Source organism: Solea solea, chromosome 19 (genome assembly GCF_958295425.1).
Source record: "Solea solea chromosome 19, fSolSol10.1, whole genome shotgun sequence".
Taxonomy (NCBI): Eukaryota; Metazoa; Chordata; class Actinopteri; order Pleuronectiformes; family Soleidae; genus Solea; species Solea solea.
This window is the reverse complement of record NC_081152.1, coordinates 12025457-12037704: the sequence shown is the minus strand read 5'-3', so window position 1 is coordinate 12037704 and position 12248 is coordinate 12025457. Positions and strand designations below refer to the sequence as shown.

Sequence of the window (12248 nt, the reverse complement as noted above, 5' to 3'; positions counted from 1 at the left end):
TTCTCATGTCTACTGTCTCAAGTTTCTTATCTATGCTTTCAATTTTGCTTTCAGAACTTAAAACCAAAAACTCTAAACTATAAATATATATTTTTGTAAGGGGCAGATCTTTAGTCATCGCTTTTGGTGCCTAATTAGAAATTCCAGTGACCAGGCGCAGACAGTAAAGTGGGTTTGCTCTCATGCTATTTGCATGTGTCATCAACCCAACCTCCCACCAGTATGAAATTACCTACTTGACTGGCTCTCTTATCTCTCAAGTTAAACATGTACACAGAATAGGATGAAAATATTTGCCAGACGTGTCAGTAGATAGATTGCAGCTGCTTCCAGGTCCTTTGGGGTTCAGTATTGAGCGTAATGATGAGCAAAAATGATTTTAGTCCATATTACGCAAGTGTGCATTTTAACAGGAATAACACTACAGGTTTACTGCATTATAAGGACACATTTTAATTATTGCTGTGTTGAATTATGTCTTTGACAGTAAGAACATGAGATTCACAAATGCAATTTGTTTCATGTGTTGCAAGTGAGTAGGTGTCCTTTTCATTTGTCTACTAAGATTCAGCAAAGTCAAAGAAATACACACTTCTGACAAAAATGTGATACAGGCTGAGTAACAATGTACACAATTGACCAAGATGATGTCAGATGGCCAAGAAATTAAAGAACCTACTTCAAGTCCAGTATGTAAGAATTAGTGATGGGACAATATACAATATTATTGCTTATTGGCATTAAAAGCATTTACAATCTTAATTGTGGTGAATTTCTATAAATTATTTTAATCCTGAACAAAGAAAAAACATCCATATTTCACGTGAGTGAAAAATCCTGTCCAACTCACCAACATACAGTGCTTGTGATCTTTTTCTTAATGTGGGGAGCCGCATCTTTCCTCATGACGTATTATTCATTCATTCATTCATTCATTCATTCATTCATTCATTCATTCATTCATCATCTAATTATTTTTTTTACAAAATATATATGCAAATGATTAAGAATCTAAAAAAAATTATAATAAAACACATTTTTACAGCCATCGCAATAATATCGTTAATCTCAATTATTTTGGTCAGGATCGTGGCATAAATGTTTAAAATCTTCCCATGCCTACATCTAATGATCTCCCTTTCCCCCATGCATCAGGGAACAAAGGTGGCTTTGCCTTTGTTTGGGATGTTGTTGTTCTTTGTCTGCATTGTACTCTTCTTCTATTCAGAAAGCACAATGCATGCATTGGCTGATTTGTCTCTTTGGCTGAAGAAACATGACAGCGCAAGACGGCTAAGAAAACCAATAATTTTTTTTATTTTAAAGCAATTATACACTTAAACAAACATAGTTTGGGTTATATATTGCATTTCTGCCAATAGTCCTCCTAAATTTTACACACTGGACCTTTAAAGAGCTAATTTGAGGTGTGACATACAGTAACTACACAGCTGAGAAAAGACAGATAGGAGACATAAAAGTTATATTGTGTTACCAGAGCTCTTCCCCTCTGCGTAGTGTGTTTTGTTAATTTCAGGTATGGCCAACCCCCTGCTGCATGCATATAATGTTTACTTCTCTCCCATTTTGTGGCAAATGAGCCTTGTGTGAAGTCCAGAAAAGGTTATACTTTGCTCCCTTTTTTTGCCAATGATTGAGAGTTTCAGATATGTATTTAACAACCTAGGCCTGTTTCCAGAAGTGATTATTTAACCTGTAAACATTTCAGACTGGAGAGAGAAGGGGGGGAAGCATGGCTGAGAAGAAGAGGGGGGCAGAAAGACAGTCAGAGGGGGAAGGGGGTTGAAAGTAGGAGGAGGAGCTTCTCGTAATCATCTCATGACTTCATCGGAAGATCAGAGATTCATACTGGAAGTTCAGTCGTTGTTTAGACCCTTTGAGCTTTTATCTCATATGTTAGCATTGAGTTTGGATGCTTTTGTGCTGCTGTTAGTTCTTCTTGGTGAATGCTTGTGTGTGTGTGTGTGGTAGCGGTCTCTCCCTCTCATTGTGTGTTTGCTGCTGGAGGTGGGACGGCTCAGCTGATGTCATTGAGTGCAGCAGGCTGAGCCTGAAAGAGGCCCTTTGTTGGCAGCTGTAGCACGAGTAGTCCCTGTGCCTCAGATATACACTCAACAGTGGACAGGAGGAGAGGAATGGCACCGCTCAGACTGCACTACTGCCCACTCAACTGACAAATTTATAAGTCTAGCACGTTTCTGGACCAGACCCACACTTTTGGATTGGTCTGTGTATTTCAAATGCGGAGCTAATCAAAGCCTAAAAGCCAAAGAGGGGGGAAAAAACATGGAGACGCTGAGAAAAGAAAGTTGGTAGACTTTGCCGGACAGCGGACGCTACTTTTTGTGTCGGAAAGGAGCTGGAGATAAAAAGGATTTACAGGAACTGGAGGGACAAGAGGAAAAGAAAGATAGTATATTTCATCGCCTATTTTGGCTTTGTGCTTTTTCAACTTTTCTCCATTTTTTCCTTGTTTGAATTTTTCCCTTGACTTGGACACATGTAGAGGGGGAAACATTCAAGAGACGTCTGATTTGAACAAACAATACAATTTTTGAGCAGGACGGGAAAGAAAACAAATGAAAATGCTGGAGATATGCCTGAAATTGGTGGGGTGTAAATCTAAGAAAGGCCTCTCATCCTCCTCCAGCTGTTATTTGGAAGGTAAGAATGCTTAGTTGATGGCTGTAATGTTGTGTCTTAGCTTTTGCTCAGATTGTTTAAGTTTTCTATGAGGATGTGTAAAGGACAATTTCAAGTGGAGGAAGAAAATAAAGGGGGTATCAAGACATGAGAGAGAAGAATAAAAGATGAAGTATCAAGTAAAGTCTAAACAATGATTTCTGGACTGTGGAAACGGAAGAATGGGGAGGAGAAAGCAGAGAGTGAGTGCAGGGGAGGGCGAGGGAGGCCAGACACACTGGCTAGCTGCAGAGGAAAGAAGTGGAAAAAGAGACGGAGAAGAGAATACAAGGAAATCTGACTCCTGGCTGTGTCCCACTTAACTCTTGTTTATGAGGAGAGGGGATCTAATCCCAGGCTGTGCCCTCTCTTTCAGTTTTTTGCCATGTCCTAGTACTAGGATCACATGTACTAAAGAACAATAACTTATTCTTCATAATTTCATATTAGGTTGTTCTGGTCGGGGTAACTGATTTGCCAAGGGGAAACACAAGGGGAAGTTGAAGAAATCCAGGCCACATAGTCAGCATCGTAATTGAATTTTATCAGCAGAAAAGGTTCCATGTGTGCCAAAGATTTTGCAACGAGATAATTAAATAGATTAAAAAGTCCTGCTTAGATCTGAAGGACTAATTGCAATATATTCATCCACATTTCATTGTGAATCATTGCAAATGAAGCTTCATAGAAAAAGCCTGGCTTACGATTAATTTTCTCCTGACACGAAGGAACGCATTTATTGGGGTCAGAACCCAGAACCACATCACACTATTATTCTGCTGTTCAGTTACAATTAAAATTGAGATGTATTTTGCATTTGCATTACATGACATTCTGTTCTAAACAATGTAAAATTCAATTTTGGTTGCCTTCTTTCCACCTGCTCTACGTTCCTCCCAAAAGGCTCAGGCCAGAATGTCCTGATGATATCTCCCACAAAAAGAGCCATATCATGTCTGTCTTAATACTTTCTGGTGAGGACAGAGATAAGCAAGTGCAGGGTTTCCCCCTGTCAGTCCTTGGAAGTAGGTGGCTTGGGACAATCTGTTGAATAGTTTAATGCTTCCGATCACAGACTTCATCCAAGGTGTAAATTAGCTCATTGAAGATGACTGAAACTAAAACAGCACTCTCTTGGTCATGAGCACCAGGATGAAGTGAAACCAGGCGTCATGATTTTTGTTGTTTTTTCCAAGTCGTTTGAAAGTTTCTTGAAGAAATTTCTGTGTTGCATCAGTGGGGGAGTTTGGGTGCAGTCACAGCTATGTATATTTTTGTGCATGGTCCACTCATACTTAATCACTTTGAGTAACATCTCAGTGAAGAAGCCATAATATGGTCTAATTTCTCCCACTGCATGGCTCTGGATAGCTGAAGTCTGTTACAGGGTCTCATTTCCATACCCCTTATCTTCTGGACTCTCTGAGTGTTTGCGTTTTGGGCCCATGTGTCAGTGTGCTGTCACCTTCTCACAAAGAGCTGTGGTATTTGTGGCCCGTAAAGTGGACATGTGGACATACTTTATGACCAGGCCAAACTCTGGACATATGGTATCTCTTCCTCGCTGTCAGGTCTGGATCTTATTTATCCGTCTTTTATCAGATCTTAATCTCTTCTCTCTAAAAAAACAAAAAACAAAAAAAAACAGTTGTGCTTTTGACCCTAGTTGTACTGATATTTTAAATTTCCATTTACAGCACTTATTAGGAACACATTACTTTTGTTTACGCAAAAAAATTGTTATTTCTTTTGCCATTTATTTACAGTTGTGAGAATAAATTTACCCTAAAGCCCTGTACAGTTTATTGAAACTGTTAACAGTGTTAGACTAATATTTCCATGATTTCATACTGGCAAAATTTGTATCTTAAATAAATAAATACAAAATGGAGCTTGGAAGTAAAAAAAATAAAAATAAAATACAGACTGGTCAAGATTGATGCGTTTTCATCCAAGGCCAGACATAAATGATCAGATAGGAGTTTTTACTTCTTTTGACTTACCATTTTATGTTTTTTCTCAACAGTATTTATCATGAACATGGATTAATCGCAATGTTTAAGATATCAAAGCTCTCAATCTCAGGCTTAGATTTGTTTATTTAATCAAAAATGTAAATGTAAATGTAGCCCTACTGTTGCTTTATTGCAGGAGGCACATTGATATCTATGTACATCTGAGGGAATATTTCCTTTTTTGTTAATTTCACACACATTTCAGAGTCTGAGCTCTCATGGCAGGATTGTGGCCTAATAGAAGTACTACATTTGGCTTTGATCTTCTCGCTGTGTCGAGGCTGGCCAGCCTAGCTTGGCAACTTGGCTGTGTGAAAGTCTTTAAATGCCCTCCAATACAACAGTGCCTGCAACTTGTCAACAATGTCATGTGACTGGCTGTGAGCCACATACTGTACTCGGTGTATTATGTTTACTTCCTTGGGGTTGCTCTAGTTTTTAGTTTTCTATGGTTTGAACAACAGAGCTCCTTCTTCTGGGCTGAACGTAAGCACAGTTAACACTTTTACAAAAAAGATACTGATCGTTGCTTTCTGCTCTGGATTTGATAACAGTCTAATCATGATGATGATGATGATGCATGTGACTCTTCTGTACATGCTCAGTCAGCTCTCTGCTCTGTACCCAGTCGAGCCGTATCCATTTCCTTAAGTCAAAATTATTGATGATTCTGGCTGATTTTCAACCCAGACAACGCTTTTTAGGCAAAATATGTCATACACTCATCTCATTACTTATTTTTTAGTACATTTTTTATCATGTGCCATTTTTCTCATCTAATATCCATTTGTAAAGTCCAAGCTTCATCCGCTCCCGTACTTTCTGGTATATGATGAAATGTTTTTAACTTTCAGAGACATATTCAGGTGAATCTAAGGGGAAAAAAATCTTGTTTTTTCAGTTGACAGATATTATGTAATGAATAACTGGTCCATCTTGTGTGCTCAAAGTGAGAAAAGCTTAAATTCTTGTTAGGGCATGCCATAGCTTTCTTATTAAACACACTTGGCTCTCTAAAGCTAAAATGTGCCCTCAGACCATTGCTTCTAATTGAATGATTCATAGATGTTGAAATTGAAAGACTGAATTTCAGAGAAACTATGGTTGAGGTTGACCCATTTTCTTATTTTCTATTTTACACACGGGGGTTTGAAATCGCAGGACGCCGCTTGCGTGTGACAACAGCTGAGCTGTTGTCACACGCATCACACAAGATCATGATGAGGGCCAAACTGAGCTGCAGGAAGTTCTCTCCTTGCTTCATTCTCCTCCATCTCGTCTCCACATTCTTTCCATTTCTCACATTTTATAATTTAGCCACTGCTGTCTATCATTAACATAAGTATAAGTTAAAACACCCTGAACCCATTACCTGTGAGTGCACACACATTCATTTCACAATTACAGTGAAGCTTCATGCTGAGACACATTCTCATGGTCTCATCTGTGTTATATGTCTACATTTATTTTAAGAAACCGAACGGGTAACTGAACCAGGAAATGAGGGTTGTAGAGACAGCAGGGACAGGGGGTGTGGGTCACATGATCAGGTTTATTACTCTAATCCCATGGTGGGATCACAGCTGATGGGATGAGGGGATGCAGAAGAATTTAAATGACACATGGAGAGGCCGAGAGCTGACGTAGTTGCTGAGTCATTTAACATGTGTGAAGTGGCATGGGAAAAGTGCTTCACAATGTTTGCTGCATACCAAACACACACCTACGTATCACTCTGTTTCCCTTCTGAAATGCATCATCTAAAGTGTTTCCCTCATATTCTGGTCACCGACATGTGTTCAGATTTCTAACTCTGTCTCCCTCCCTCTCTCTCTCTTATTATTATTTTTTTTCAGAAGCTCTCCAAAGACCAGACTTTGAGGGTCAGGGTCTGACAGAAGCAGCCCGTTGGAATTCCAAAGAGAACCTGTTGGCTGGACCCAGCGAGAATGACCCCAACCTGTTTGTGGCACTCTACGATTTTGTGGCCAGTGGTGACAACACGCTCAGCATTACCAAAGGTGAGGGAAAGAGAAAAGAGTTGTTGTTGGATCCAAGTAATATTTTTTACATTTCTGACAGCATGTTTTCCATAAGTGTGGATGTTGGAAATAACTTGCAAAATTGCACCTCCAGAGAAAGTTGTTGTTGATACGGTGACTGAAAATGTGCTTATTTGCTTCCCATCCTGTTGTTTTCCCCTCTTTATCTTCATCCCCATCTGACTCCTGCTTCCTGACAATGGTCTCATCCGTGGATTTTTTTTCCCTCTTCAATGAACAATACCACAGATGGATTGCATAGACAAACAGAGGAAGGAAGGGGAGAACATATGTGCTGGAATAAACTAAAAAAAAAAAATGCCTGGACAACATTATCAGTTCATTCTATTGTGGTCCACTGCACAACAAATCTTATTTCATTTTGGGTCTTTATGGTCAAATACAGATGTAACTATTTGTATTTGATGTAAGCCACAGAATTGGCTACATTTATGGTTTAGATGAATAATTTGAAGATATTTCCTGTCATTTTCAGTGTAATATGGAAGAAATCAATTTCCTGAGTTTAGTAAACCAAATTACCAGTGTAAAAGAAAACTCCCCAAGCCCCTGTTGTAAGGAAAGCAGACATTAAATACTGTGGATTCCTGCATGTCTGACTTGAACATGCTGAGTTCAGCTTTTCTACCATATTATGGTAATCTGTTACTTAATGCGAAGAATATGGATGATTTATAACAGTCCCAGCTGTGGAAATATTCATTCCAAAATCTCAAAAACAGGTATCTGAGCCTCGCTTTTCTTTAATTTTTGATCTTGCGTGTTTACCAGGAGAGAAGCTGCGCGTGCTGGGTTACAACCACAATGGTGAGTGGTGCGAGGCGCAGACCAAGAACGGCCAGGGTTGGGTGCCATCCAACTACATCACACCGGTCAACAGCCTCGAGAAGCACAGCTGGTACCACGGACCAGTGTCGCGCAACGCTGCAGAGTACCTGCTCAGCTCGGGCATCAATGGAAGCTTCCTGGTCCGCGAGAGTGAGAGTAGCCCGGGGCAGAGGTCGATATCCCTGCGGTATGAGGGCAGAGTCTACCATTACAGGATTAACACTGCGTCTGATGGCAAGGTAGGCATCAGTGAAAACACAAGCTAGATTTGGATTAACATTCTTTAAAGGGAAATGTGTGTCTCCATCCACTGCAGTGGGGTCATGGAGATAAGCAGTAGGTGGCACAAAACTCCCAGTCATCACAGAAGAATAAGAGGGCCAAGCAAGATTAAAAAGTGTGTGATTAAAAAGAGTTTAGTTGCTGCATCCCATCTACTGTTGTAATGATATCTTCTTCTTGCACTTTACACATGCTTCCTCTTGTCTACCTCCCCCAAGTGAAGAACATTTTATGTGATATAAGCAAGCAATGTTTATTTTTATTTTTTTTAACATTCTCATTGTTTTAAGATCTCCTATCCACAATATTTACTGCCCCTCACACAGTAATACAACTGACTGGGGCTCAGAACTGACCAAATTAAATATAACACAAGTTAGGCAGGTTTAATACCACTGCTGAGGGCAGAAAATGTATAAGTACAATGAAGCCTACATGGCAGGAAATCACAGTATGACACATGGCAAAATCTTACACATTGTTCTGCAACTGCTGTAATTGACTAGAAAAGGAATTACTTCAGTTGGTCCAGTGCTGTAAGAATATGTAGAATTTAGTTTATCACTCACTCAAAAAGTGACTCACAATCCTGCAAATGCAAAAAAGGTGAGGTTAGAATTTGAGGTTTAGTGTATTGTATCAGTTAAAACCATCAGTGTGAAATGCTGGGGTTATTAAATATGTCTGGAACACTGTTATATTAGACATTTTATACAGGGTCCATGGCGTCACATGATGGTCATGACAGATTAATGGAGGCCATATTTCAGTGTGCGTACTGCAGAATTCCCCAGTCTAGGATTCCCCCCACATTGCAATGCCAAGTCAAGAAGCCACTGCCATTTTAGATGGGTCACCCTCCTGTCTGTGATGCAGCGAGGTGAGCTCGCTTTGGGGAACGCGAGCTATGACAAGAATGCACCGCTGTGCTGCTCATAATGTCCAGTAGACGCGAGGGCAGCCAGACACTGACGCCCATGCTGAGACACGCAATAGCACAGACAGATGCAGCCAAGTATGCACACACAAAACAAACGGACGAACACAGATGGCGACAGCACATGCACACGCACACTCACACACACACACACACTCACACTCACACTCACACCCACACACTCTTAGTTCCTCTTCTCATATTGTTTTCCATTCTCCGACTGAGGCACAACTCAAGAGTCTGGTATGAGGGACTTCTCCAGTAATTTGAGGTTACCTCAGGCAGCACACCTCCAAAGCTGCAGCCCTTCACACTGACTCTGTCATTAACATTGCTCTGAATAACTAAGGTTTGCTTGTATGACTAAATACTCATGGTCTAATCTAGGAGGGCGGCCAACTGACCATTAAGTCCTCTTTAAATCTCAAAGGTCTTTTCACTACAGTCTAGGTTATCCTTTTTTATTCCTCCTACACCCTCAGCTCTTGCATAAGAGCCCGTTCATAAGAAAAGAAATGCAAAGATGAGATTTTAGGGCAAATCAATATAAGGATTATGTAAAAGAAATTGCACAAAGAAAGACTGTGCATTGTTTAAAATCCTCCCCTCCAGTCTCAGGACAGCTTGCAATGAATATGATTTTCGTGGATTATGGGAGTAGTGTGTCACTGACCCTTTTTAGTTATGGCTAGATCTTTGTATTGATTGTTGTAATACCATCTAAATTAGATGGTATTACAACAATCAAGATTAGATGATCTAATGCATATCTGCACATGAACATGCCTTGTCTTGTCATATTTTGGAAAATAGATGATAGTTTACATAAAGTATCTTATAAAACTGGGCTATGAAAATGTTATTGTGGTTTGACAGAACCAGAAATTGGTGTTGGTTATAAATTCAGTCGATATTCTGGATCGAGTTGGACTCTTGTGTGTGTCAATTCAAACGTGAAATTTCCTCTGCCTTTTCTCAGCTTTACGTCTCATCAGAAAGCCGCTTCAACACACTGGCGGAGCTGGTGCACCACCACTCCACGGTGGCCGACGGCCTCATCACCACGCTGCACTACCCAGCGCCAAAGCGCAATAAGCCCACGATCTATGGAGTTTCCCCTAACTACGATAAGTGGGAGATGGAGCGCACTGACATCACCATGAAGCACAAGCTGGGAGGGGGCCAGTACGGGGAGGTGTACGAGGGTGTGTGGAAGAAGTACAACCTCACTGTGGCAGTCAAGACACTAAAGGTAAGATGCAAAACACGTATTACCCCAATATCTTTTGTTTCTGTTACAAGTGTGTCAGCTCTAAACCTTTTAATATGGGTGAATAATGCTACCCTCTGGTGCTATGTAGATGTAACTGCAGCCAGTCTATAGATTTGCTCATTTTTTGCCATTAAATCCATCCAGGAGGATACTATGGAGGTGGAGGAGTTTCTCAAGGAGGCGGCTGTTATGAAAGAGATCAAACACCCCAACCTGGTGCAATTGTTAGGTATGTTGTTTTGTCTTATTGCCCATTTATACACTAGAATCCGTCACCCAGCAATAGGACAATAAACAAATTATTACACATTTTCTTAACAGTTTGAAATGTGACTCATGTATAATAAAAAAAAAACTGGAGTAAGATGAAAATATTTTGTCAATAACAATGTCTTTATATCACAGGTGTGTGCACACGGGAGCCACCGTTCTACATCATCACAGAGTTCATGACCCATGGTAACTTACTCGACTACCTGCGAGAGTGCAACAGAGAAGAGGTCAACGCGGTGGTGCTGCTTCACATGGCCACACAGATTTCTTCTGCCATGGAATACCTGGAGAAAAAAAACTTTATACACAGGTATGTGTTAAGATCTTAAAGTTTCCCTTGGCTACCTAGATGTGATTTTAGTCTCGAGTATAGTGACAGATCTTCCACGTTCTTCTGAGCAGATCCCCTCTCTCACTGTATCACTGAGAAGCTGGTGTTGTAACGTTGCTCGTTTGTTCTGGCATGTTTAACAATGTCCTTTTTAGAAGCAATGAGATGATTTATGTCTCTCACATTTGCCAGAGTGAGTTTTAATTTTCAAACCTGACAAGACTCAGCTTGTGACTCCGCTCCACATAAAACATGTACAGAAATCTAAAACTACACTCGGTGTTGCAACAAGACACACCACTGACTTTCCTTTTTCTTCATCTTTGTTCTTTGCTGTTTTTGTTTCTTTTGGATCTGAGTTTATAGAATCTCATGCATTATTTTTGACTATTTTACTTTTTGTTTGTTGAGTTGGGTTTCCGCTTTTGCCTCCTGCTCATCTCTGATCCTCCTCTCTCCTGCAGGGACTTAGCTGCCCGTAACTGTCTGGTTGGGGAGAACCACCTGGTGAAGGTTGCAGACTTTGGTTTGAGCAGGTTAATGACAGGAGACACCTACACAGCTCATGCTGGAGCCAAGTTCCCCATCAAGTGGACTGCTCCAGAGAGTCTGGCCTACAACAAGTTCTCTATTAAGTCGGATGTCTGGGGTAGGTTTCATCTTGTTTGAATCCTGATTTTCTACTAGAATATCAAATTTATTTCAAATTCAAATCAAATGTAAGAAAGTCAGTGAGAGTTTTTAAATGTCCTGTGAACAAAAGACGTTTATTACATTGAAGAAACTTGGATATAGTATAGAGTGTGCAAAACAATTTCTTCCTGAATATTCATTAATTTACTTCTGAAATCTCATGTTTTTTGCTTACAGCATTTGGTGTTTTACTTTGGGAGATTGCAACCTACGGCATGTCTCCTTATCCGGGCATCGACTTGTCCCAGGTCTATGAGCTTCTGGAGAAAGACTACCGCATGGACAGACCAGAGGGCTGCCCTGAGAAGGTCTATGAGCTCATGAGGGCCTGTGAGTATCCAGAATATGGTTCGAGGGTCTGTTTTCTATTTCTAAGTGTTGCATATTTATTTATTTTTTGTCTTCCTGCCAGGTTGGAGGTGGAACCCTTCAGAACGTCCCTCTTTTGCTGAAACACACCAAGCATTTGAGACGATGTTCCAGGAGTCCAGCATCTCTGATGGTCAGTGCTTTTCTATGACCACATATGCCCTCTATCAGTGAACACTACACATGCCATATTTTTCATGTGTGATATTGTCGTGTTTGGTTAATTCTTCAATTAATTCTTAGAGGTGGAAAAGGAGCTGGGCAAGAAAGGAAAGAAGGCAACATTGGGCCCCATTCAGCAAGCTCCAGAGCTGCCCACCAAGACCAGAACTCTCCGCAAAAACATGGACAACCGGGATGGAGATAGCCCAGGTGAGATGGACCTGCAATGCTATAACTTGTCGTGAAATAGTCGTCGTAGCTTTTAAGATACTCAAACATATGAAACATGTATAGGCTAACAGCACTTTAAGCGTATCTT

The 12248-nt window shown here is 40.5% G+C and overlaps 1 protein-coding gene across 4 annotated transcripts in view; it reads left to right on the top strand.

Annotated features, from left to right (window-relative positions):
* abl1 (c-abl oncogene 1, non-receptor tyrosine kinase) overlaps window positions 1–12248 on the top strand; it is a 28718-nt gene that overhangs the window by 12926 nt on the left and 3544 nt on the right. Inside the window, exons 1-10 of one of the 4 annotated variants that reach the window (XM_058616806.1) lie at window positions 1889–2685; window positions 6578–6739; window positions 7553–7848; window positions 9808–10080; window positions 10246–10330; window positions 10507–10684; window positions 11170–11354; window positions 11576–11728; window positions 11811–11900; window positions 12011–12139. In XM_058616806.1, the coding sequence (XP_058472789.1) occupies window positions 2601–2685; window positions 6578–6739; window positions 7553–7848; window positions 9808–10080; window positions 10246–10330; window positions 10507–10684; window positions 11170–11354; window positions 11576–11728; window positions 11811–11900; window positions 12011–12139 (1636 nt within the window). In that variant the 5' untranslated portion in view covers window positions 1889–2600. Of the gene's footprint in view, window positions 1–1888; window positions 2686–6574; window positions 6740–7552; window positions 7849–9807; window positions 10081–10245; window positions 10331–10506; window positions 10685–11169; window positions 11355–11575; window positions 11729–11810; window positions 11901–12010; window positions 12140–12248 lie in introns of those variants that run through there. The other 3 variants (XM_058616805.1, XM_058616804.1, XM_058616803.1) reach the window with 3 other exon arrangements.